Consider the following 27,088-nt stretch of genomic DNA (forward strand, 5'->3'; position numbering starts at 1 on the left):
AGGGGAGGGGACAGGAGGCTGGAGCGGGGAGGGGACGCCAGGCGAGGGGGCGGGGAGTCGAGGCGGGGAGCTGCGCGGACCGAGGGGGAGGCGGCGGGGACGCCAGGCGGCTGCCGGCCGGGCTGAGTCAGGAGACGGCGGCGGGACCTGCCCGGGGTCGGCAGCGCGGGAGCCGCGGGGCCGGGCCGGGCACCTCGGCGCCGGGCAGCGACGCGGGAGCCCGGCGGCCCAGCCCGCCCCAGCCCGCCCCAGCCCGCCGCGGCTGGCCGGCCCCCCTGGGATGTCCGAGGGACCCCGGCGCCCGGGACGGTGACCGAGCGAGCCCGACGATGGGACGGCGCCCGCAGCTCCGGCTCGTCAAGGTAAGAGCGAGCCGGTCCTCGCTCGAGCGCGGGCGCCCCCATCCCGGCTGCGGGAGTGATGGGGTCACCGGCAGGGCTGGGCACGGGTCCCCGTCCCCGGACCTCTGGAGCCGGCGTGGCGGGGGCGGGGAGGACTCCGGAGAAAAAAAGGCATCATTGTGGCGAAGCTGCTGGGATGTTGACGGAGGAAGGGGTCCGCCCACCCGGGCCACTGGCTCCGTGCGGAGCATCGCTTTCGGCTGCGGGAGCGAAAACTTGGATCCACCGCCCCCTGTCCGCGGTGCAGACCCCGACCGCGGTGCTGGAGGATCTGGAGAGGGGCTGGCTCCCCAGCGGCCCCAGCACCCTCTCGGAGGCTCCCCCACTGCGCCCGCCCCCGCTCCATTCTGGGGAGCTCCTTCCTGCCCCTTCCCCTGCTCCGAGAGCTGCGAGTCGGGGAGATGAATGTCCCCCGTGTCTCCCAGCCTTCGGTCCACATCGCGTTCCCCGGGCAGGAGACGGAGCACCGGCGGCGGCCGCGGTTCCTGCGCTGCGGCCGGCGGGCTGGCGCCCCGCGCTCGCTGCCCGAGCCCTGCCCGAGCCCTGCCCGAGCCCTGCCCTCGCGGGTCCCCGCGCCGCGCCCGCCTCTCCTGTGCCCGGGCCGGCGACGCGACCCCGGCGCCCCGAGTTCAGGAAAAGTCACCGGACCGCACACGCAGTGTTTGCCGGCCGAAGTTCGGGGGCGACCGGGAGTGCCCGCGGGCTGCGTCCGCCGGGGCAGGGGGCAGGGGGCAGGGCCGGGGGTGTCGTCGGTCCGGCCCGCGGGCGGCTGCAGCCGCCTCTCCCAGCGCCGAGCGCGTCCCTAAGCGGTTGGGCTCGCCGGGTGCAGGCGCGGGAGCCGCACCGGAGGGAGAGGTCGGTGGGCCCGGCACCGCTGCCCGGCGCCCCGGACTGCAGGGTCGCTGCGGACGACCTGGGCTGCAAACACCGACCACACCAGCTTGACCCGGCTCAGGGCGTTCAAAAGCGATTACACTGAAAAGAATCGAATGGATTTGGGGGAGGGGTGCGGATTGACTGAATTTCATTTTTCCATCAGTTATTAAACCAACTGTACGATATACCAGCTCACAGTGGTTTGAGTGAAACCACCAAAATTTTAAAATGTAACAGCTGCCAGTTGGGCAGTGGAGACGTTACCAGTTACTGAGGCTGTCTCCAGCCTCTCTCCCTCCCTCCCCTCCCAAATATTTATCAGAGGTTTTTAAAAACAAAACGGCTGAGGGTTGGTCTGATTGAACCCGTATCCCCTCCCCCACCCGTTAACTGAGGACCAGGGGTGAACCCAGAGACTTATTTTCTGGGTAATCAGGGGACCGGGGAGGGAGGGAGGAAGAAAAACATCGAGGGAGATTGAATAGATGGCATTAAATGGGGAATATTTTCCGGAAGGCTAGTGTGTACCCAACCTTGCTCTGAATTCACTAATCAGACTGAATTGGATCTTTTAAATGGATTCAAAGAATTGAACTATAGGTTTGGGTTTTTTGTTTTGTTTTGTTTTTTTTAAGATTACATGGTAATAGGTAAATGTTCTTTCTCCGTTCTTTCTTAGAATCCTGTGCCATTCTCTGCTTAGAATTGTCACGTTTTTCTAAAAGAAAAGAAAAAGACTTTTTTTTTTTCCTGTTGTTATTTCGTGTGTGTTTCTCCTACTAGATGGTGAGGTGTGTGTCCTTTATGTCTGGCCTAATGAACTCAGTAGGTGTTCAGTAAATACCGAATGAGTAAGAGGCAGTGAATGAATGGGCAGCTAATGCTGGTTTCAATTAAATAATTACTTTTTTCTTCTATTTATTAGCATGTATGAGTTGCTGGGTGTTGTTCTACCTGCTTTGCAAATATTAAGTCACGTAGTCTTCATAACAGCCCTAGGATGTAGGGATTATTACTGAGGTACAGAGAAGCTAAGTAACTTATTCAAGGTCACACAGCCTAGTGAGTAGTGGGACCAGAATTCAAACCCAGGCACTGTTGTTCCAAGGGTTTGTTTTGTTAGCTTCAATCAGCGAATATTCTAAACCACTTAAATCTCACCCTAGACCTCTGCCAGATGAGAGCTCAGGTAGTTCTGTTAGTTTGAATCTAGAGGAGTTAATCCAACATCCAGCTTGGTCCCCAGCAGGTCACCCAGCGTTGGGAAAGGACTCACTCTGGGGCCCTTATTGTGAGGCTTGCACTGCCCTAGTTACAGGGGGCTGGGGGGAAAGTGGATGCAGAGGAAGAGACGGTGAGACTGTCTCCGCCTCCAGGAGAGAGGGAAATTGAGCACCTCTGGGTCAGCTACCCACCAGCTGCAGCTCCTCGTAGGGAGACCTGAGTGTGGCTCCCAATGGTGGGCTCCAGGTTGGGCTCCAGGTGTGAGGGTGGAGAAGGCAAAGCCTAGAGGGATAGAAAGGAGATTGAGTTCTGAAGGCGGCGCTGGTTTTATTATTGCTATTATTGTTCTTATCATAAGAGCTATCTAGCAGTGTCACACAAAGTCTAGAAATCAGAGGGAGCAATTATTACCTCCTTACCCTCCTAACACAGCTGTGCGATCATTTTTGAGATAATCCCTGTAGGCCCTTTCTCAAGTGCAGGTTTGGGCACTCTCGTTACCATTGGGCACATCGTCTTACTGTGTCACGGCCCACGTCTGTCCCATGTGATTCCTGAGCCTCCAGAGGGAGCTTGTCAACACCTGCATGTTGCCTGTGAGTGGATACACTTTGGATCCTATACTGGCGCGCATTTGGACTATTTCAAGTTCTTTTTTGACAGATAACATGGAGCCACTTTTTGAGGGGAGCATTGGCAGGAGGGCAAAAGAGTGAGCCCAGGGTGGGGCCGTGGGCTGCCACAGACCAGGTACAAAGTAGGAGAGCAGAGCTGAAAGCCAGCCGGGGCCCTTCGGATTCTATATAAGTCTCCAGGGGGAGGTCAGTCCAGTTTTCAAGGAGGGTACAGACCCATGGAAAAGCAGGACACTGACCCAGAGCCAGTGAGGATCAGCTCAAGTGGAAAATCCATTTCTCACCCTCTCTGACATTTGCTCCTCAGAGAGCATCATCAGCTAGCGGGGTTCAGCTGCACAGAAGAAGGAGTTTGGGGGGGTCCACGGTGCCCCCGGCAGCACTTCAGGCGCCCATGACACATGCCGTGCCCACAATGTGTGCCAAGGCCATGGGCCCCGGCCCCAGCCATGGTGTGGCCTGGAAGGAAGGTGTTAGGCACAGGGCCGATTATTTCAGCAGTTTTGGGGGTGGAAGGACCCCCAAAGGGATTTGGCAAACCTGACTTCGGTTTTAACTGTGCCTCCAATCAGCTGTGTGACTTAAGGCAGGTCACCTTCCCTGCCACAGTTTCTCTGTCAACAGGGGTATTGAATTAGATTACCTGGTACCTTTCACTTCTCTGTGCAAGATCTGTTTCCAAACACTGCTTAGAGCCATGACCTTACACAGGAAGAGTGAGGTGCAGTAGATTCACTTCCCAGCTCTGTTCCTCCCCAGCTGTGGGACCTTGGTACTTGGACTCAGTACTCTGTGTGAGCTTGAGCATCTCCAGCTATGAAATGGAGGCAATACCTACCCGCAAGGCTGAGGTAAGGATGAGAGGGTTCATATGCAGAAAGTACCTGAAATAGCACTTGGCACAGTTTGTTTTCAGAAAAAGTTGCAAGGTGACTGCTCTTCAGACGAAATGGGATAATGCAGGAAAGCAACTAGGAAGGGCCTTTGGATGCTCAATATATAGCATTTTGCATCTTTCACTTTTCACAGCACCGAACCTGATAATCCACTGCACGTAGTAGCCATTTCACAAATGTTTGTTGATTGGATGGATGGCATTATTGTTGCTCCTTCCAGTTTACTATTGTATGATCAGAGTGGATCTGTTGCTGGCTCCCACGAGATGCAGATGTCATGTCAAAACCACCGTAGCAGAAGAGCCACCTCAGGGCACCTGGGTGGCTCAGTCGGTTAGGCGTCGGACTCTTGATTTTAGCTCAGGCCCTGGTCTCAGGGTCTTGAGATCAAGCCCTGCGGACTCCGTGCTGGGCATAGGAGCCTTCTTGAGATTCTCTCTCTCTCCCTCTTCCTCTGTCCCTCCCTACCACCCCCTCTTAAAAAAAAGGTGTGGGGGGGGAATCCCTGGATGGCTCAGCAGTTTGGTGCCTGCCTTTGGCCCAGAGTGCTATCCTGGAGTCCCGGGATGGAGTCCCCGCATCGGGCTCCCGGCATGGAGCCTGCTTCTCCCTCTTCCTGTGTTTCTGCCTCTCTCTCTCTCTCTCTCATGAATAAATAAATAAATAAATTTTTTTTAAAAAAAAAAAAGGAAGAAGAAAAGAAACAAAGAAAAGCCATGCCTGATGCAGAAAACTGGAACTGCCCCTTAAGCCCACTATTTAAAAATGGAAAGGAGAAAGGCAGGCAGGCAGAGAGCAAGCAACAAACAGCCAACGCAGCACCCCAGTGATTTAGAGGATCCATGGAGGGTAGAGCCTTGGCTCTATCGCCTTTGCTGTGTCTGGAGGACAGCTAGTTGGTAGCTGGGTGACCTGGGGTCTTTCATGTTTCCTTCTCGGTGCAGAGAGAGGTGGGGTGATCAATCCCAGCTCTGACTCTCTTCTAATCAACCATGGAATCAACGAAAGGATGAGTGAACCCATTTTGGAGCTAAGGCCAAGTCTCATTTTTAGCTGTAGTTTTACATTCAAAGAATGAATTTCTTAATTACAAATGACTCCTGTTTACTTAGATTCTCAGAGTCCCTTGGAACTAACATCACCGAGTCCTTTCTCAGCGCTTGTCTTCAGACTTGCTCTTGGCCAGCCAGCCCTCACTTCTGCCCAATGTGGCAGTCAGCATCTTCTTGCATGGGTGGGAACATCAGGTGAAGCAGATGTGGGCTCCAGGCAAGTTAGGTTATCACTCTGAACCTCAGTTTCTTCATCTGCAAAAAGGGAGAAAATAGTACCCACTTTATGAGATTAATCCTAATGATTTCACGAGATGTCAGGTGTGAAATTAAGCACAATTGCACAGTGTCTGGCTTAATAAATAATTAGCTCGAGTAGTCACGTAATAAATCTTACCAAATTTTATCAATCCAAAGAAGACCATCAAAGGAGAGATGAGGGAATGGGAGGTGGAGAAGGGAGTGCTTGGCAATGGAGAATCTCCTCCTGTCCCAGAGTCCTTCTCACAGTCCCTGAGGAGAAGGGATGGAGTCACCGGCTGTCAGCTGAACACAAAGGTCAAAGGACAAAGGGGCCTGTGATTATCCCTCTGAACATCTGACACGTAAAAACATTTGATAATAAAAGTAGAGACGTGTAGGGAGGGTACTACAAAATGATTAACTCACTGATGCAATTATTTCTAAAGCAACTAGCTGGAGTCTATTAAGCATCAGATTATTAACCATTCCTTTCCAGACTCAATGGTATCTGCTTCAGCAAATGAAGAAGGTGAGGCAGTGTAGTGGGGGAAGCCTTGGGGAGCACAGACATAAACCTCCTTTTCTGTGAAATGGCCACGTTGAGATGCATTTCTGGGAGATGGGTCCTGTGTACACAGAACTGCCAACTCAGATGCTCTCGCCAGACGTGTTCTTTGGCCAACCGTCCACGCAGCAGCCATGAAACTGTTTCAGGGACAGATGAAGATATTTGTGAGTACCCTGCCTGCCCTATAAACACAGGCAGTTTCATGATCCCACTCTGGCCCCCCTGGGCCCTCAGGGAGCAGCCCCAGTGAGGTGCTTTGAGGAGGGGTTCTTAGGGTCAATCTGTTTCCAACCTCTAGCCAACCTGACTGGGAGCCAGGGCACCTAGGTCAGAGTCCAGGACAGAAACTGGCCAGACTGGTCCAGCTGCTTTCCTAGCCTTGTTCTAGGCTGTCAGACTACAATTTGGAGTTTTAAGAGGTAGTGGGGCTATCCTGAGGCACAGTGGGAGACTTAGTTGAGCCTTCAGGACCTGGGAGGCAGGGCCTCTGGGACAATGTACTGCTCAGCGTGCCTGGCAGGTACCTGGAGCCCAAGAGCCTGGGTGATGGGCCAGGGCAAGAGACGGCTGCAACATTTCATTTACGGCAGGGACCTTCTCTCCTTTGATCCGTGTTTCCCCAGCCTCCCTCCAGTAGAGTGTGGGAAGGGTCTGGTCATTTCCAGAGGTGCCAGCCCTGACAGCATGGGGACCAGACAGAGCAGGGGGGGAGAGGGATGCAGGGCTGAACTCTGCAGGCTGGGGGAGGAGACTGGGTCCAGGAGGGGTGTGGCTACCCTGGGGGAGGGTGGAGGGAAAGCCCTGAGTTGCCTAAGACACCATTCTCAGTGGTCCAGGCCCCCTCTCCTGGTCCCCCTCCCCCATCGCACTAACAGAAGCAAAGGCCCTGCAGGCCATGGGGCTGTTCAGGGTGAACAGTTTTATTATATAAGATGGGGGCCTGCAGAAGACAGCGAGAGGCAGACAGAGACAGAACCTAAAGGTGACGCAGAAGTGGGTACCACTGGCTAAAGTCGGCATGAGAGAGAGAGATCAGGACAGAAAGGTCTAGAGGATGAGAAGAAGGAAGGGAAGAAGGGAGAAAGAAAAGAAAAGAGAGAAAGAGGTGGAAGCAAGAAAAAAGAACTGCGGGTCATTTTGGGTCATTCTTGCTTTGTGCTTTTGTACTCCCTACCAGCCCAGGGAATGTGTGCCCCTGCTTCTGAGGCCAGAGATAGCATTTTCCCTCTTCATTTCTTTCTTTCTTTCTTTCTTTCTTTCTTTCTTTCTTTCTTTCTTTCTTTCTTTCTTTCTTTCAGATTTTATTTATTTATTTATTTATTTGAGAGAGAGATTGGGAGAGAGCACGGAGAGCACACCAGCACAAGCGGGGGAGAAGGAGAAGCAGGCTCCCTGGTGAGCTGGGAGCCTGACATGAGGCTCCATCCCAGAACCCTGGGATGGTGACCTGAGCCAAAGGCAGACGCTTAACCGACTGTGCCACCCAGGTGCCCCATCCCTCTTCATTTCTTATAAGAATCATCACCCTCTGTCCCCAGCCTTCTGCTTGGTGCCTTGGTCAGCTGACCAGAGAACCCAGGAGAGCAGAGATGCTCTGAGGCTCACTGCGGAGGCCGCTGATGCTTGTGCGTAGAAAGGAGCTCTCCCCTTACCCTCACCAGCCTCCCGCTGCCCCCAGGGCTGAGGTCCCCTCCCTAAGTTCAGAAGGAACCGAACCTGCTGCCTTTGTGGTTCTAACCTGCCCCCCAGTGTGTGGTCTGTATGTCGGTCTGTCTCTTTCATGCACACACCCCAGAATTCCAGGGAGTGAGCCACTGTTGCAGCATTTGCAATAGCATGCCCCCACCTGCTACCCCCTCAGATGGTCACTGCCCCATCCTGTCTTCTCCAAGTACAGTTAAGCCAGCAAGGCTGGTGTGTGGCAGCCACCAGCTTGAGGCCAGGGCTAGAGGAGACTCCCAGAGGGGCAGCTGGGCACCCGGGGGCTGGGCTGCGGGCTCACAACAGGTGGACAGTCTCCATGGTCACTCCCTGGGCCACACATGCCTGGCTCGGAGGCTGAGAGGCTGGCCCTCGGAGGGAGGCCTGTGTCCTTGGACTTGGTCTGAGCCCCTGCCCTTCCCCCCTCCTCCTGCCTTTCTCTTCACCCAGTTTCTCTTGGCCAGATGTGCTGTGTACTGAGCTGCCTCTGTGCCTGGCCCCACAGACACGGCCCTACTAAGTCCTCCTGCCCCATTCTAGAGGTGAAAGAATCAGACACTCCGGGCATCCATCCATCCTCTGGCCCTCCACCCAGTCACACTGTCCTCCTTTCTACCCACTCCTCACCCCCAGAAGACTCATTTCTAATGGCTACCCTGCCTTTGGCCATGCTGTTGCTCCTTGTGGGGCTGCCCTCCAGTCTCTGCACCAGTCCTGTCTGCTATGTCCCCCAAAGTCTTCCTGAACTATCCCTACCACCTCTTCCAGGAAGCCCTCCAATCCAAGTGTGTCCCTCACTGGTTGTTTCTGTGCTTGCTGTGTCTCCTCCCCCTGGTGTGAGCCTCTAGCTCATGGTGGGCTCTCAAACAACAGGAGACCCTGTGGTTCTTTGGTGTGACCCCTGCCCCCCACAGAAGGCTCAAAACGATTGCTAACCAGACCCCAGACAGACCCCTAGTCACTCATATCCCCTGAGCCCTTGTTCCTCCCATAGATTCTGAGCTCTGCTAGCTCCAGGAGGAGTCCCTTAAAAACAAAATCAAAGGTCCCCGGCACCTAGGCCAGTGCCCCACGCCGGCACAGCACACCACAGATGCGGAACTTGGGGGAGGGCACCTCCTGGTTCCTGCTCCCTGCTGCACGTTTGTCTGTGCGCGTGGAGGTGCTATGGCGACAGGAGACACAGAAATGACAAGCTAGACAGATAGTTCCTCTGCCTCTGCGTGTGGATTTATGACTCAATGGCGCATCGAGTGCCACGCTGTCGGCGCCACTTAGGAACATCGAGCAATTCCAGTCCTGCCCTGTGTTCCACCCCCATCCCCGCAGCACTGGGGACGTTTGTCTACGTGTGAAAGCCAGGGCAGCATTTGGCTTCTTGAGGGGTTCTGGGCAGGGTTGGTGGGAAACGTTGCTGGAGGGAGATTTGGAGCTGGGCTGAGGACAAAGGGGCAAGAACCCTTTCAGAACCTGGGGTCTTCAGACAGCAGGGCGCTGGTCCCCAAGCAGGGGCCGAGGAGGAGGCATGGTGGTGCCTGGGGTTCCCTCTGCAGCGCTGGCCCGGTTCTGCTGGTAACAAGGCAGGAATAACCAGGCAAGACAGAAGGGGGCAGAGGACACCAGAGGATGGGAGTGGGCCTGGGGATCCTGTCTTTCAGTTCACATCCCAACCCCCCAGGTCCTTATGTTAAGGGTTGGGGCAACCTCTGGTGTGTCTCTCTCTCTCTCTCTCTCTCTCTCCAGTTTGCTGGGTCCCCATAGCCCTGCCATTAATGCTGCTGCCAGGTTGTGACATGCAGGGCGCAGGTGCCATGGCAGGGCACATGTGCGCCCCTGAGAAGCCGAGCACCCCCGAGGAAGGAGCACTGTCGCTAAAGCCAAGGGGGCAGGGGGCCTGTGGCTGGAGTGAGCTCTGCTACGTCCTGCCTGGGTAACCCTGGGCAAGTCACACAGCCTCCCCGGCTTGGTCCTCCTCTGGACCATGAAGGAAAATAAAGGAGGAAATGCTATGTAGTGAGGGGCCCGCCCCCAGTAAAATGCACTGAGTGAGACCTGCTGCTTTTATGGGGGCGGGCGAGGGGGGGTGCCCCTCTAGCCTCTTGCCTCCCTGGACACTGGCCCCAACCAGGGCGCCTCCTCCATGGGGCCTCCATGATAAGCCAGTTTGCTTTCCTCCAGCTAAGGTAGGGCTTCTCAAACGGGCTGTGGGGAAGGACCCCATGGATTTTTCTAATCTATGGCAGGCTGGCACCTGGCCCCATTGCATGTGATGACTGTGCAGCCTGTACCACACGCCTGCCCTGGAGAGGTGGACAGCATCTGAATTGGTCTAACCCTGTTCGATGAGATGCATCTATTGACAACATGTGAGGATGTCTGAGCGAGGACAAGTCACATCAATGTTTCCAAATGCTTACTCCGAGTGACACACGCTTTTCAGCCCAGCACCCAACCCAACTTCCCTTTGCGAACCGCCTAAAACCCTCCTTTGGGGCCGGAATTTATGACCTGGAATCCCTGGTTCACTTTTCTGGGGAGCTGGGCTGCCGGCCATGCTCTGCACGTGTGCGCCTCCTGCCGTCAGGACTCCGGGGACAGAGCGGCTGTCTTCTGGCCGTGGGGGTGGGATGGGGGGGTGGGGGGCTGGGGGACTGAAGCAGGAGCAGCTCATGGCCAGGAGGATGGAAACATTTGGTTTCCTCGGAGCCCTTGCCCCTGGCAATTCTGTGTGGGCCCCTTCCCCTCCTGCTTCTCACTCACCAACCTGCACTTTGTCACTGATTTCTGGGGAAGACTCCTGACCTTCGTGGTCGCTGAGCTGTGGCGAGACAAGGGAAGCCCTTCCTCTGTGGTGGGCTCACCCCAAAGCTCACAGAAGTCAGCCCCACGTTGGTTGTACCCCTTGGCCCTGGGCTTGCCCAGGATAAGGGAACCTGACTTCTGCATTGCTCCAGGGCCCAACTCTGCCTCCCGCCTCCACGGGTGGTGGCCCAAGGCCCATGCGGCCCTGGAGCCTCGTCTGGGTGAGCCTTGTTCCCTGGTTTTAGGGAAGAGACTGCCACTCGCCCTTTCCTGTGCTGCTAGTTTTCAAGCATTGGCTGCACACCCCCACTGGGCATCACCAGGACCACAGTAAGGGGAACAACCTCCCATCTGCCCAGCTGGCCAGGTGCCATCATTCCCACGGGTCCCCTGCTTTCAGCCCGAGGCCAGGAGGTGAGTGAGTGACTGGTCCAAGGTCCCACGGGGCATTTGCTGGATAGAGGGAGATCAGGGCCTCTTTTTGTCCTGCAGACCTGTCTCCTTTGTTCCCCCATTCTTTCCAGGGTCCCCCTTTCTTCCCCACCTGCTATTCCCCCTGCCAGCTTCCATCATGGGCCGGCAGGTGCATGTCTTCAGATCTGAGAGGAAGCTACAAAACCCTCCAGCACAGGCGTTCCCAGTGTCCGCATGACTGACATTTGGGGCCAGGTCATTTTTCGCTGTGGGGGCTGTCCTGTGCATTTGAGGATGTAGAGCAGCAGCCCTGGCCTCTAGCCACTAAACGCCAGTGGCACTCCTCCGGTTGTGGTGACCAAGAATGTCTCCAGACATGTTTCATGGGAGACAAGATTGCCCCCTGTCGAGAACCACTGAGCTAGTTCAGCTACCCCCTCAGTTCTGGTGGCCCTGCAGAATCACCTGGAGGGCATTAAAACCTAGACTTCTGAGTTTCCCTCAGGCCTGCTGCACCTGAATCTCAAGGATGAAGCCTGAGAAATAGAAATTTCTATCTCCCAGATGCCAAGGACTGTCTGGAAACTTCTGACTTCATCTAATTCACTTATTTTGCAGACAAAGAAACAGGGCCATTGTCTATCTTATGGACGATAGTATGGTTGTTCCTAATCTCTGCCCTAAATTACCCTGCTCAGTGTGGTTTGGTGGTCCAGAAGCCCCTTTAAACCAATACCTCCTGGTCTGGAAGGCAGTTGCTTCTCCAGAAAAAAAACAGCCTCAAAACCTTTAGCAGTTTTCTAATAGAACCTGATTTCCACACGTCAGATGATTTCACTCTGCCTTCCTGGTCCTCTTCACATCCCCTTTAAAATGTAGCTTCTTAAAGGACATCCCTTTTATGCTGACACTGAAATCCTCCTCAATTCACACTTGTCAGGGAGCGGCTAAGCCGAGGGCCCAGCTGATAGTGACACCTGCGTAGCTGGTGTCTTCGCACCATGTCCCCACCACCTCGGCTCTATCTCCCAGAGTAGCAGATGCCTCTCCCACGCCCTCAGGAATGGTTTCCCAGTGTCTGGGAGCCACTCACAGCTCCCAGGAGCAAGGGGCTGGATCAGAGTCCTGGCCTGGTTCCACTTGTCTCCAAGAACCAAACTCAATCCTTCCTGAATTCCCTAAGAGTATCCGACCCGTGTCTACCTGCCCTCCCCGACCACCAATTCCCACTGCCAGCTCTTGGGGAGCCAGGCTGTAGCCCAGAGCTAGAGATCAGAAGCAAAGGAAACCTGTACCTCCTCTTCTGGGGGATCCATGCTGAGGGATGGGGAGCAGGAAGGGAGGCAGGACAAGCAGGGCGGGCAGGGAAACAGGCTGTCCCATCCTGGGCCACCATCCCAGCCCTGGAACACAGCTTCCATCCCAGGCTCTCCAGTTATGTAGCAGTAAGTGACCCTGAACAGGTTACCTACTATCTGTGTATGCCTCAGTTTGTTATCTGTGCAATGGGAAGAGAGTAAAATCTCCAACTTCTTTGGGTTGAGCAGGAATTGATGTGAAAAATCAGAGTCTGGCACTGTGCAAGCCTTCAACAAAAGCTGGAATTTAGAGGAAGGAAGGAAAGGAGGGAGGGAGGAGGGAAGGAGGAGGGAGGAAGAGCTGGAGAGGCTAAGAGCAGTGGAGAGAGGAAGGTGGGTGGGAGGGAGGCAGGGAGGCTGGAAGGCACGAGCTAGGGGAAGATACTAATGAGTGAATCTGAGGGGGAGCCCTACAAAGAGGGGGAGAGAAAGAATGCGTGAGAAGCAGAAAAGGCAAGCAGACCAGGCTGGAAGGTCAGCAGAACTTGGGGCACGGTGCCCAGCAAATCCCGAGGGAGAGGCACATCCCACTTTCACAGGTGGCTGCTGGGCCCTGGGGTGGAGTGGTGCTGGATAGTAGGTGCACATGCCCCGGGTGGGCAGGGGATCCGTCCAGGAGTGCTTCTGGAGAGAAAGGCCCAGTCAGGAAGGAAGCCACTTGCACAAAATCGAATGAGAGTTCTCATTGCCATCTGTCAACTGCTTACTCTGTGTTCTGCCCCATGCTGTTTTTAGTTTTATTATTTTTTTTTACTTTAACCTTAGTTTATTTAAATTCAATTAATTCACATATAATGTATTATTGGTTTCAGAGGTAAAGAACAGCCAGTGCTCATGATATCACGTGCCCATGCTCTTTTAAATGTACCATATTGTTGATTCTCTTCAAGAGTTTTGTAGTGTAACTTTCCTCCCTATTAGCCCCATTTACAGATGGGGAGACTGAGGCTCAGAGAAGTTAAGTCACCCAAGGTCACACAAGTAGGAAGGGGCTGATCAAAGATCCCCGTGTGGATTTCTCTGGCCCTAGAGGTCTGATTTCTACTCTCCTGTACATTCTGCAGAGCGTTTTCAGACCTGGAAAGGCATGTACGGAACACACTGCCCTCTTCATTTTAAAGATGAGGAACCTGAGGCAGGAAAAGGGGCAAGGGAGTGACTTGTCCACAGAGTGAGTTTGCCAGAGTCAGGATAAGATCTCAGCACTACATTTCCCACCGCCAGATGCTTTTTCCCTTCAGCACACCCCTCTAAGGAACTAGGAACCCCTCCAAGAGAGAGCAGAGAGCCTGGCGGCTGGAAGAAAAGAGATGCAGGAAAATGAGGAATAGGTGTCCTGGTGGGAATGACAAAGGGACTCTATGGTCAAAGGAGGCAGAGTAGAAATCCACCTGTTCTTTCTTTCATTCAGCCCATCATTTATTCATTCGGGTATAGTGAAGCCTACTCTGCCCGAGGCCCCACTGAGGGTCCAAAGGCAGCCGAACACAAGCCCTGCCCTCAGGGAGCTTAGAATTCAATGGAAGGTGTATCCAGGGTCCTGGGAGCAGTCTGTGTAAATCCAGAGCTGAGGTCTTGCAGGGGTGGGTGAAGCAGGCCCCCACTGCTTTCGGCAGTGCCAAGGGGACTCATTAGGGGAGCAGAGGAGTGACATAGCAGGGAGAAGGGGAAGGGAGCCCCAGGGAGAAGGGGTGGAAGGGAGGAACCCCCCGGGTGAGCCCCCCTCCCGGATCTGTAGGCAGAAGATTTTCCTTTCCATTTTTTCCTCTCTGCACACCAGCAATTTAAGTTAATTAAATGTAACAATAAATTATTTCTCATCTGCCGAGAATAATCTTTCACTTCACACCCACTTTGGGGGAAAGCACAGGCTCTTTGCCTTGAGGTGGGGACAGGCTATGGCTGTCCTAGAAAGAGGCTGTCAGGGGAGGACCTTGTCTGGGCAGGATGGGGAAGTGAGGCCACACAGGGGGCAAAGGCCTTGGGCAATCAAGAGGGCAGAGAAAATGTGCACAGCATTGCTGTCCTTTGTTCCAAGTCTACTTTCACCCTGGCTAGTCTTCAGGGCGCCTCCACATGGATCAGAAAACTCACCCTGGAGGGTCTCAGTTCTGCTGGGGTGCAGCCTGCCATCCTAGCCCCCAGTGACCCCCTGCTTGGCATCCCCGTGCCCCATGACTGCACTTGGGCCCTGCTTCTCCCCCGCACCATCATTCTGTATCTATAGATGTATGTGCTGTAGGCACAGACAGATTTCTGAAGAGTTGACCGGATATATGTTTATTTCTACAAACCAGATCCTAGGATTTTTTTTTTTACAGATTTATTTATTTATTTGAGAGAGAGAGAGCATGTGTGAGTGGGGGGAGGGGGAGAGGGAGAGAATTGCAAGCTGACTCCCTGCTGAGTACAGAGCCTAACTCAAGGCTCAATCTTATGACCCTAAGAGCATGATCTGAGCCAAAATCATGACTTGGGAGCTCAACCAACTGAGCTATCCAGGCACCCCCAGATCTTAATTTTTAAATGCAACAGGGGAATCAGCTTTTAAAGAAATCCTGATTTATGACCTGTCCTCTTTTTCACATTTAGATTTTCTTCTCTTGGCTTTGCTCAAAACAGGCTATGCCTTGCAAACCGTATATCTGATAAGGGGTTAATATCTAAAATATATAAGAAATGTATACAACCCAATAGCAAAAAAAAACAAATAACCCAATTAAAAATTGACAAAGAACCTGAATAGGCATTTTTTCCAAAGAAGATATTCAAATGGCCAACAGGTACATCAAAAAGAAACTCACTCATCATTAGGGAATTGCAAATCAAAATCACAATGAAATATCACCTGTTAGAATGACTAGTATCAAAAAGACAAGAAAGGGGCGCCTGGGTGGCTCAGTTAGTTAAGCATTCAACTCTTTTTTTTTTTAATTTATTTTTTATTGGTGTTCAATTTACTAACATACAGAATAACCCCCAGTGCCCGTCACCCATTCACTCCCACCCCCCGCCCTCCTCCCCTTCTACCACCCCTAGTTCGTTTCCCAGAGTTAACAGTCTTTACGTTCTGTCTCCCTTTCTGATATTTCCCACACATTTCTTCTCCCTTCCCTTATATTCCCTTTCAGTATTATTTATATTCCCCAAATGAATGAGAACATACACTGTTTGTCCTTCTCTGACTGACTTACTTCACTCAGCATAATACCCTCCAGTTCCATCCACGTTGAAGCAAATGGTGGGTATTTGTCATAATAGCTGAGTAATATTCCATTGTATACATAAACCACATCTTCTTTATCCATTCATCTTTCGTTGGACACCGAGGCTCCTTCCACAGTTTGGCTATTGTGGACATTGCTGCTATAAACATCGGGGTGCAGGTGTCCTGGCGTTTAACTGCATCTGTATCTTTGGGGTAAATCCCCAACAGTGCAATTGCTGGGTCGTAGGGCAGATCTATTTTTAACTCTTTGAGGAACCTCCACACAGTTTTCCAGAGTGGCTGCACCAGTTCACATTCCCACCAACAGTGTAAGAGGGTTCCCTTTTCTCCGCATCCTCTCCAACATTTGTTGTTTCCTGCCTTGTTAATTTGCCCCATTCTCACCAGTGTGAGGTGGTATCTCATTGTGGTTTTGATTTGTATTTCCCTGATGGCAAGTGATGCAGAGCATTTTCTCATGTGCATGTTGGCCATGTCTATGTCTTCCTCTGTGAGATTTCTGTTCATGTCTTTTGCCCATTTCATGATTGGATTGTTTGTTTCTTTGCTGTTGAGTTTAATAAGTTCTTTATAGATCTTGGAAACTAGCCCTTTATCTGATACGTCATTTGCAAATATCTTCTCCCATTCTGTAGGTTGTCTTTTAGTTTTGTTGACTGTATCCTTTGCTGTGCAAAAGCTTCTTATCTTGATGAAGTCCCAATAGTTCATTTTTGCTTTTGTTTCTTTTGCCTTCGTGGATGTATCTTGCAAGAAGTTACTGTGGCCGAGTTCAAAAAGGGTGTTGCCTGTGTTCTTCTCTAGGATTTTGATGGAATCTTGTCTCACATTTAGATCTTTCATCCATTTTGAGTTTATCTTTGTGTATGGTGCAAGAGAGTGGTCTAGTTTCATTCTTCTGCATGTGGATGTTAATATTGTGAAAATGTCAATGTTACCCAGGGCAATATACACGTTTAATGCAATCCCTATCAAAATACCATGGACTTTCTTCAGAGAGTTAGAACAAATTATTTTAAGATTTGTGTGGAATCAGAAAAGACCCCGAATAGCCAGGGGAATTTTAAAAAAGAAAACCGTATCTGGGGGCATCACAATGCCAGATTTCAGGTTGTACTACAAAGCTGTGGTCATCAAGACAGTGTGGTACTGGCACAAAAACAGACACATAGATCAGTGGAACAGGATAGAGAACCCAGAAGTGGACCCTGAACTTTATGGTGAACTAATATTCGATAAAGGAGGAAAGACTATCCATTGGAAGAAAGACAGTCTCTTCAATAAATGGTGCTGGGAAAATTGGACATCCACAAGCATTCAACTCTTGATCTCAGCTCAGGTCTTGATCTCAGGGCTGTAAATTCAAGCCTTGCATTGGGCTACACGCTGGGCATGGAGCCTACTTAAAAACAACAACAATAAAACTCCAAAAGACAAGAAATAGCAAGTGACAGGCTGTGAAGAGAAGGGAATCCCTGTGCACTGTTGATGGGAATGTACTTTGGTGCTGCAAGCATGGAAAACAGTATGGAGGTTCCTCAGATAATTAAACATAGAACTTTTGTATGAGACAGCAATTCTACTTTCTGGGTATGTGTCTAAAGGGAATGAGATCACTATCTCGAAGAGATATGTGCACCCCAGTTTCATGGCAGCATCATATACAAGACATAGAAACAGCCCAAGTGTCCATTGAACAAAGGAATAAAGAAAGGCATTATTATAGATGATAGATGGTAGATAGATACTGCAGGAACCCTGCTCTAGTTCAACTCTCTCGATAATCAAAAAAGACTCTGAGGCCCAGAGTGACCGAGTTGTGATTGTGACCCCATGGACATGTGCGGAGAACTTTAAATTTCAGATGTCATCTCTCTCTGTGTTTTCCCTAAGTGGCCCGCATCCCTGCGATGCAGATAAGCTCATCACTCAGAGGGCCCAGGTGACTCACCCAAAGTCACAAAAGCAATGGCAGGACTGGGCTCAGAACTCAGCAGAAGCAGGAGGGATCTCGCTGAGGGCTCACGCTGGAATGTGGCTGTGGCTCTATCCCTGGCCCCATGAGAGGTCTTCCTGGGGCCTTGGGGGGTTCTCCCAAACCCAGCGTCAGAGGTAGTCATGCCAGGGGAGGGAAGGCAGGCCTTTCTCCTTGCTCATCATGAATTTTCAGGGGATCGGGGCAGCCGCTGATGCCTCCAAGCCACCCCTCTTCTCCCTCCAGTGGCCCTTCAAGACCCTCCCTAAAAGGTTAATTACCCAATCATCCCATCAAAGGAAATTGCACTTTTGTGCCTTAAGGAGCGGTCTGAGCTTCAGCAGCATAGTTATTTATGACCTCTAATAAGCATTTTCTGGGTGTGATTAACCTTTATGCCAGAGTCACACTGGGAATGGGGATGGCAGCTTCAATTCCAGCCACCGCGCTGGCCTGGGGGGGTGGGGATGGGCAGCAGCTGTCAGATCCTGACCCCCCCACCTCCCTCTCTGATGGCCCCTGCACCCTTCCCTCTCTCTGCTCATCCCTTCTTTCCATGCCCTGCCCTGATCAGGGCCATCCCCTTCCTCCAGCCTCCATCCACTTGGAAGTCAGACGCCCGGTTGCCTGCCCCCTGGCTCCTCGTCCCCACCCAGATGCTGAAAACAGCTTTGTGACCTTGGGCACCTCAACTACACCCCCTGTAAAATAGGAAAGGTGAGACCTGCCTCATCGGCTTTCCACAGAGCAGTGTCTGTCCCTGCCAGGGACCCACTGGGCCCTCAGACAGTCATTTTCTGTGATGCTGGAATCGAGCAGCAGCACACTCTCGGCCTCTTCAGAGTTAATGTTCAAGGTTTGGCTCTTGGCTGAGTAGAGGGATTTGTCACTGAGGTACAGGGTTTTCTTTTGGGCCTTGCGGCCGCTGGGCTAGCAACACGAATGAGGCATCACCTAGTGAGTGAGACTGGCGCTTGGCCAGCTTCAGATTCCTAGGGCCATTTTGGTTTTGTCTACCATGTGTTGGGAAATGGTAAACCTCACAACGTCCTGAAAGCTTGGTTTGCCAGAAATGGCTCTGAAAGGGGAACCCTCAGCCAGAGTTAATGACCGAGGGGAGAAGCCAGCCAAGCGGCCCAAGGAAGTGGTGGTTCCTCCAGGCCTAAACCACTTTAGGTTTGCTGTGAGAGAGGATGACATGTCGGATGTGGTGGAGGCCTGGGCCTCTGATGTGACCCCATCCACCCATCCATCCATCAGGCCTCCCTGAGCCTTGGGGGATGCCCTCCCAGGAGAATGGCTGTCATTACACACGACACACTGCATTTCATCACAGGCTTTCACACCTTCTCGTGGGTTTATGGACCCCTGATTAAAAACTCTCAGCCTTAGGGATCCCTGGGTGGCGCAGCGGTTTGGCACCTGCCTTTGGCTCAGGGCGCAATCCTGGAGACCCGGGATCGAATCCCACGTCGGGCTCCCGGTGCATGGAGCCTGCTTCTCCCTCTGCCTGTGTCTCTGCCTCTCTCTCTCTCTCTCTCTCTCTCTCTGTGACTATCGTAAATAAATAAATTTTTTTAAAAAATGTTAAAAAAAAAAAAACTCTCAGCCTTAGAAGGAAGCAAACAATATTCTGGAAAGTCTGGAGGCCTGTTCCCACAATGCAGTAGTCACCTGTTGATGGGGCTAGAAATCCGGTGAACGTGGAAGAAGAGATCATCGTGCAGTGGGGGGAAATATATAGGAAAGTCTCGCTTTTCCTGGAAGTGTGATTCAGAATAAGCCAGCAGCCTTTACAAATCCTTCTGCAGAGCAAGAGGTGGCACAGGCACTGGTTCAATACAGAGCCGACCTTTCCTGAGAGGAGAGGTTGGTTCAGGAATTTTAAGAAGCATTCTTCTTTGCACAATGCACACCCTGTTGGTAGGCAGTGACTTTGTGAACCGTCACATCCAAGATGCAAGGGTCAGGGTTCCAGGCAGCCAGCCGAGGACAGGCTTGCTCTTTGCCCTTTGCATGGCTCTTGGTCTGGTTTTATGATGAATCTAGAGTTGCTCTGCTCCTCTGCACATCCTAGGACATTAAGGTGGGAAGCTAAGATCTTCTGGCCTGTGTATTTGTCATGAGTCAGAACTGAGGGGAGTTAGTGCTTTGTACTGGGGTGATTTCATGCTCTGTTTGTGAGCATTGTGAGCATCGGGGTCCAGTGCCACGTGCAGGGGGGGCATGAGTACATTGACGAAGTGACTGAGTTGCTTTGCTTTGGAGTGCTGGGGAAGGTGCTGCCAAGGGGAGGGCTCTGGAACTGGCTTTTGAGGACTATAGCGCTTTCCAGGTGAGCTGGTAGGCCAGGAGGGGGGTTTGGGGGGCGCAGAGAAACACAAGGACAAAGGTGTGTGGACACCAGCAGGGTCCAGCAGCTGGGCATTGATAAGCAATTCAATGTGAATAGAACAAGGTGTGCTTTCAAGGGGGATTTGAAAGATCAGGCACAAAGCACGGTTTCAGGATTAGAAGGATAATGGTGGAATGTCAGGCAGCGGGGCTAATAGTGTCAAAGATGGTGTTTCCAGTTTCTCTAATTGGCCTGGCTCTGGGAGCCCCTCTCCCATTCTCTGCATGTCTGTGTGTCGGGAGATGGCAGAGGCAGCGGTGGGGTGACAGGCTGGAGGCAGGGATTCCTAGCCCCCTTCTAGAAGGGGTCTGCTCTGGCCATCCCAGCAGAGTGGGTCCCTCCCTGGGCACAGCACAGAGCTCTGTGCCGAGCTGAGCAGTGCAGGTTTGTTGGCGAGGACACTACTATTTGCTTATCTAGCAAGAGCTGCTGGCTGGTCTAGGGGCTTCCTCCTCTCTCTCCTGCGTGTTCATTTGGAAAATGAGAGTAAAGAAGAGTAAAGATGGTTCTCCATCTCTCTGGGGACTGTGAAGTTTAATTAGTGATTAATAAAGTGTTGGAAGTTCCTTGGGGCCAGAGGGATGAATGGGTTTGTTCTAATCACTTCCAAGTCCTAGGAACGAGTAAGCTGAGTGTCCCGAGTACTGGGCAAAGAGTGGGGGTACAGGGCTGGGGATGTCCTTCTTAGACTGGAGTTTGGCCCAGTAAGAGCAGAAAGAACTTCTAGGATGTGACAGGAGTGTGCCAGCAAGGGAATAGATTAAACAGAGCCCACTAAGGACTCAGGCACACACTGAGGGGACATGTGGGTGAATCATTAGGGTTGGAGGGGTGCTTCCTGTTGGAGGTTGGGGGCAGGACAGACTCTAGCCAGAGTGGGGAGCATTTGATTCCACCTTGGAGTGGAAGATGGGAGAGAGGGGAGTAGAGCCTGCCTCTATCATGAGACAGGAGTGGAAGGGGCAGCTACTGGGAAAGGTGGGTGGCACTATTGAGAGGGGGCAAGGTAGGAGAGGATATTCTTGGCAGGTGCGCAAGGAAAGCTCACCTCTGAGAAAAGGCAGGTCAGGTTGCTTCTAAGGACTGGGGGAAGGTCCCTGAGGTCCAGAAAGGGTGAGTGGGGAGGAGTCCAAGTGAAGTGGGACATACAGACATTGGGAGGGGCGGGATGGGGGTGTCCAGCTTAGGGAGAGCAAGGCAGGGCAGGGACTAGTGTGAGGTGAGTGAGGCATTCTTCACAAGCGCAAATTTTAAGGGTGTCCCGAATCTCATAATGAAGATAAACAGTATTTTAGTGTTATTACTGATTTTTCCTTTTACCCCGAGCTCCAATATGCCCAGCACTATTATAGAACCTTTTTAAAAAAGTTTTTGATATTTTGTTCATATCAAGGATTTTTTTGCACTAATTTAGAGTTTCAAAAAATACTACATTAAAATATTATATGTCTTTTGGCAGCCCTTTAAATTGTGGACCCAAGATGAGCACCTTGCTTTCCTCACCCTAGTCCCAGAGAGCTGTGCATGAAAGCTATGTGCTGCTAGAGCTGGCCACCACCCTGGCTCTAGTCTAGATAGAGACCTGCTCTCCATAGGACAAGCCCCTACTTCTCTCCCCATCCTAGTTCCTGACTGGGAAGTGGCTAAGACAGCTTCTAGATCTGCCTGTCTGTTTCTGAAGTTCTGGAGTGATTTTTGAAGATTGTATGGAAATGGGCTGGGGCTGAGATACCTTTGCCAGGGGTGCCCAGGAGAGGGTCCCAGGGAGGAGACCCCAGGAAGAAAGAGCAGGGAGCAGGGGTGGTGATGCTGGAGAGCAACTTCCTGTGAGGTTCAGTGTCTCCAGAGCCTGTTCAGGCAGACAGAGCTTCGCTGGTCATCAGCACCCACATCCCAACAAATGGAAGTAGGGGCTGGTTACAATGCCCTCTCCATACCCCAGCCCACCATGTGTTTCTTGTCCCCTTGAAAACCAGATTCCAGGGGAAACACACGTGCCTTGCCTCCAACCTCTGACTAAATAAAAGTCACCAAGTTCAAATCAATCATGACCTATCGAGTGCCGGCGGTAGACCTGAAACACAAAGCAATTCGTTGACGTAGTCAGCAAATTTGAGCACGGTGAACAAAACAAAATCCCTGTCCTTGTGGAGATGCTGTGCGACTCACAAAGGACTTCTACAAACACTGCATCCTTGGAACCTGAGAGGGAGGACCATTGGCATGTAAAGAAACAGGCCCAGAGAGGTCAAGTAACCTGCCCCTGGCACCACAGTGAAACCAGGGCTGGATGCCAGGTCTCTTTTGACTCTAAATCTGTAGGGGGGGGGTGACCTCAAGGGAGGGGGACGCAATGATTTTGTGAGGGTGTCAGTTGAAGGGGCAGCCCTCCAGGTGTGGGCCTGGCGCACTCCTCCCATGTGGGCTGAAATTCTGGAGTCAGAGTGACATGGAGCCCCCCGCCCCACCCTGGGAGGGGAAGGGGCGGTTCTCCCTGGAGTCAGCCAGGCATCTTTCCAGACATGTCTACACCTTCATCTCTGTGGGCCTCTGTTTCTCATCTGCAAACTGGGCAGCCATCGCAGCCCCAGGGAGGGGGAGAATTAAGTGCCATGGCAGGTGTAGAAGGGCGTGGTGAAGGGTGAGGCACAGTCTGCAGTGACTGGTAATTAGCTGGGTGGGGATGAGGGCCCTCCGAGGAGCACCTGCTGCTCTGGAGGGAGGCCAGCAGATGCGCCATCGAAGGGCATCTATGAGCCCATGAGTGCTCCGAGGGTAGGTGGAAGGGTGGGTGTGAGTGCACGTGAGTTCATATGTGTCTGTGTGTGCCTTCGTGTGTGTGCATGTGCACCTGTTGGGACACAGTTGGGCCATCCTTGGGATCCTAGGCTTGATGAAGGCCCCAGCCCTCAGAGAGAAGGTTCCCCACTGTCCTGGGAACCTGGGTTCCTGCTGTTGTTACTGCCTCCCTTCCAAGCCCTTCTAGAGCTCCGCAGCTCCGGACCTTCCAGACACAGAGGACATGAGAGGAGGGGGCGGGGGAGGCCGGGGTGGGCTGGGCTGGCTGGGAGGAGACAGGTATGAGGGGGAAGCGAGGGGAAGCAGGAAGCTCACGGAGGCACAGTCTAACTGCTTCCCTCACCTGTCTGTGCCCACAGGCTCTCCTCCTCCTGGGGCTGAACCCCATCTCCGCCTCCTTCCAGGACCAGCACTGCGAGAGCCTGTCCCTGGCCAGCAACGTCTCTGGTGAGTCCCCCTCCCCCAGTGGTGCAAGATTCCAGGTCTCCAGAGCCGCCCCTGTCCTCGGACCCCAGGTCTCCCAGGGCCTGCACACAGAGCCGGGCCCCAAGGCAGGAATTGTAGAGATTTCCTCTTTAGAGCTACCCCCTCACCCCCAGCAATCCATCACCTCCCCACAGAGGACTGTGCTCAGGAGGATCCTGAAGTTGGTGGAAGTGTGGTGGGAAAGAGAGCTGCCATTAGGTCACAGCATCTGCCACAGGCACAGGAGGGGCGGGTGGCAAGTGTGCCACGTTGTTATCTTGCCGGCTGTGGGGTGGGCAACAGGGGCAGTCCCCCCAGCCCTTGCTGTGGGAACCCACAGAGCAGAGGGCTGGGCTGTGACTCAGGCCCCCAGCTGCTGTGCTTTGCTGCCAAAAATGCCCAAAGCACAGTGTTGCTGGGTGCGACCTACACGGCAAGCACTGGTGGAAGTATTTGAGATATATTAGCTCCAATTTTCATTTACACCTAGGGAAACTGAGGCAAAGAAAAAACCCAGTAAGTCCCAGGGCCAAGATTTGAGCCTGGGCAGCCTGGCTTCCAGATACATTTTTTAACACCGTGCTCTACACCCCCTCAATAGAAAATACTGCATAACTACAAATATTACTAATAGCTCGTATAGGCACACCATTTGCAAAGTACTTCTGTAGAATTATCTTACTTCTCACAAGAGTTTAAGAGTCAGCATTTGTGCAGGCGAGGAAGCTGGGGCATGAGAAGGTCAGGCCTCTGGCTTCCAAGGCCATGTGTTTTCTAACTTTGGGTGTGGTCCCTAGGCCCTCACCCTGGCCACTTGAACCACGGTCCTGGGGGATGCTGCTGCCCAGCAAAGGTGGGGAGGCCCCTGCAGCTGAAGGTCTTTGGGAGGTGTGCTATTCTTTGGTGACTCGGTTTCCTCTTCAGGTCTCTCCCTGATTCAATCCAACTCATTAATTGAGCATCTATTGTGCACCAGGCCCATGGAAAGCATGAGGGAAGTCAAGCCCACAAACACATGAACTATGTGGTGGACACAGTGTGCTAGTAGAGAAGTAGAAGACATTAGCTTCTGAGCCTGGGCCTGTGGGGAGAGGAGGCTGCCATCCGGCCTGCTGGCCCTTCACTATGGGAGGAGCCTGGGGGAGAGGAAGAGCCCCGGACTTGGAGATGGCCAACTGAGTGCCATGCTCACCATGGGGATGTCTTGTCCTTCTGCCCTTGGGGCCCCTCTAGCAGCCCCAGGGATGAGCATGCTCTTGCCCCCCTTGAGCCTCACTTTGCCCAAACTACAATGTGGGGGGTGAGTGGTACCAGCCTCAAGGATCTATAACAAATAAATGCACTAAGTTTTGTGGCAATATGTCACAAGCTGTAGAGAACCACACCACTACTGAGTATTGTTTATTATTGTTAACATCGGCAGGCTTTTGAAAGTGCTACCTGTGTAGCTAGAATGTGAAGAAGGCATTTGCCATGAATTGCCCACTCCACTGGAGGTGGCAGGGAGGATAGATCAGAGGTGGCATGAATCCAGAAAGGCTTCCTAAAGGAGTAGTTTTCACAGTAGTCTCTGAGAGACCCAGAGTGTGAATGGGCAGAGAAGAGCCAATGCTCTGAGCCAAAGCTAGAGTTGACTGAAGAACAGCAGGTGGCTTTGGTGGAGACAGGGGAGGAGTGAGGAGGGAAGAGCAGCAAACCTGGGGAGGTTATTGGGAGCCTGGAGCATCTGGCTGTAAAGTTGGCTAAGCTAGGCCATGGGGAACAAGACAATTCTTGAGCAAGAGTCTGGAGTTCTAGCAGAGAGCGACACGGAGGGCAACCTGTTCAGGAGCTGAGTCTGAGATGAAAGGCCCTGCCCACAGCTCTCCATGCACTGGGGCCAGGTCAGCCTCCATTCACTTGCTCACTGTGCGTGGAGGAGAGGAGTGACATCTCTGAGTCCACGCAAGTGTCACCTGGCCTTGGAGGCAACAGGCCATGATGAATGTTGTTCATTCCTCAGTGATTTGTACCCTGCACCCCTACCCTCAGCCCAGACCAGCCTGGCCAGCTTCATGGCATACAATCCATCACCCTCCACAACAGCCTCTGCTAACGAGCTATTTGTCTTCCAGTGCCAAGACCTACCTAGACCGATGGGCACTGGTAGAGACAGATGGTGAGGGTGGGGTGGAGGGACCGGGACAGATGGATGGGCGTCTGGCTGGGGTGGCTGGCACTGAGTTGGGGCCTTTGGGGGTCCTCTCACATGCCAGGAGCAGGGAGAGGGTGGGTCCCCAGGGCCAAAGCTCCATCATGTGGCAGATCACAGACTTGGCAGCTCATAAAATCATGGCATGAATAAGACAATAGCAGAAAGTAATAGAATTATTGACTGATGACATCAGAGACAAATGAAACCATATTGTTGACAAGGACCCAGGGTAATCCGTTCCTATCCCCTGTCTCAAGGTCATGAATGTTAATAATGATAGCTAATAGTTCTTTAGTAACTGCTACGTGTTACCATTCTAAGTACTTTAATCTCATTCAATCATCATAACAACATTGTCAGGAAGTACTTTTATCCTCATTTTACAGAAGAGGAACCTAAGGCTCAGAGGGGTTAAGTGTCTTGCCCAAGCACACACAGTTACTAAGCAGTAGCCCCAAGATCTGAACCAAATGGGCCACCATGTAGGAGGCTGCCAAGAGAGCCATAGTGCCCAGGGCCGGTTGTGGCCTGTCATGTGGGTGTGCAGAGTCACCCTTGCAGTTTGCCACACCTAAATGGGGTTCACACACAGCCCCCAATTTCCCTCAGGACCTACTATGTGCCTGGCAGTAGACTAGGTGCCAAGAATGCAAAAATGGAGAGCTCAAAAACCCAAAGGATGGAGGTTCCCACCCACTGGTCCTGATGAGTCACATACCCTGCAAAGGCCTCTTTTCATTCTACCCAGCCCAAAAAGAGGCAGCCCAACCACAAGGTGGCCGAGACAAGAGCAAGACCCTCTGCCTGCCTTCTGCCACCCTCTCCATGCTGGATGACCCCGGCAAAGCCCCTGCCCATTCATCCCAACAGTGCTTTCCTCCGAATGGACAAGCGTGTCTGTTTCCGAGGCTGCTCTTGGGCCACCTGGCTGCTCCCCCACTCTGGGCAGCCTTGGCTGAGTTCCTCTCTTGAACTTAACCACACAACTGCAGGGCTGCTGCTAAGTGCCCACCTACTCTGGTTCATTCAGAAACTGCTGATGGGACTCAAAGTAACTGGGGACAGGAAGCAGATTCTGATTTCCTTCTGAAGTTACCTACTACAGAAGGATCTGCTGAGCGCTTTTGTACACTGAGCCCGCTGCGGAAGGAGCTGTGTAATCTACTTGGGGTGAGAAACCAGTGTCCGATTGTACACAAGCATTAAGCAGGCCACCTTCAAAGGATTCTTATCAGGTTCATTAAAATAGGCCCCCCAGGCCCCTGACTGAGCAGGGGTTTTGTCAGAGGCAGGAGGGAGCTCTCCATGTTGTTCCTCTCTCCTCTTCCTTCCATTTGCATGGATTTGGGGTGGTCTAACCACAGTGCTCCAATGAGCATTGGAGTGTGCATGTGCGGGGATGGAGGAAGATGCAGGACCAGTCTTAGGTATTACTTTTGCCCACTTGGCTCCACCCTTGCCTCCAGAGAAAATGCTGAAGGAATCTAGCTTCCTAGATTCATGAATGAAGGGGTGAGCTACCAAGTGACAGAAATGTAAAAACCTCAGACACGCCAAGTACACAGTAGCCTCAGGGCTTCTGTACTCTCTGTTCCCCCTGCCTGGAACACTCTTCCCCCAGATGTGCACATGGCTCCCTCCCTCCCTTCCTTTAGGTCTCTGCTTAAAGGTTAGCACCAAATTTTAAGATTTTTATTTATTTATTCATGAGAGACACACAGAGAGAAAGGCAGAGACATAGGCAGAGGGAGAAGCAGGCTCCCTGAGGGGAACCCAATGCAGGACTCGATTTTAGGACCCTGGAATCACGCCTAAGGCAGATGCTCAGCCACTAAACCACTCAGGTGTCCCAGCACCAAAT

At 52.5% G+C, this 27,088-nt stretch overlaps 1 protein-coding gene across 4 annotated transcripts in view; it reads left to right on the forward strand.

Moving 5' to 3' along the window:
* Positions 1-242: 242 nt before the first annotated feature.
* CRHR1 (corticotropin releasing hormone receptor 1) overlaps positions 243-27,088 on the forward strand; it is a 54,588-nt gene continuing 27,742 nt past the window's right edge. For 3 of the 4 annotated variants that reach the window (XM_025436661.3, XM_025436662.3, XM_049114631.1), the window contains exons 1-2: positions 243-362; positions 22,928-23,015. In XM_025436661.3, coding sequence (XP_025292446.1) covers positions 330-362; positions 22,928-23,015 — 121 coding nt within the window. In that variant the 5' untranslated portion in view covers positions 243-329. The remainder of the gene's footprint in view (positions 363-22,927; positions 23,016-27,088) is intronic. The other variant, XM_035721220.2, reaches the window with a different exon arrangement.

Source organism: Canis lupus, chromosome 9, assembly GCF_003254725.2.
Source record: "Canis lupus dingo isolate Sandy chromosome 9, ASM325472v2, whole genome shotgun sequence".
NCBI lineage: Eukaryota > Metazoa > Chordata > Mammalia > Carnivora > Canidae > Canis > Canis lupus.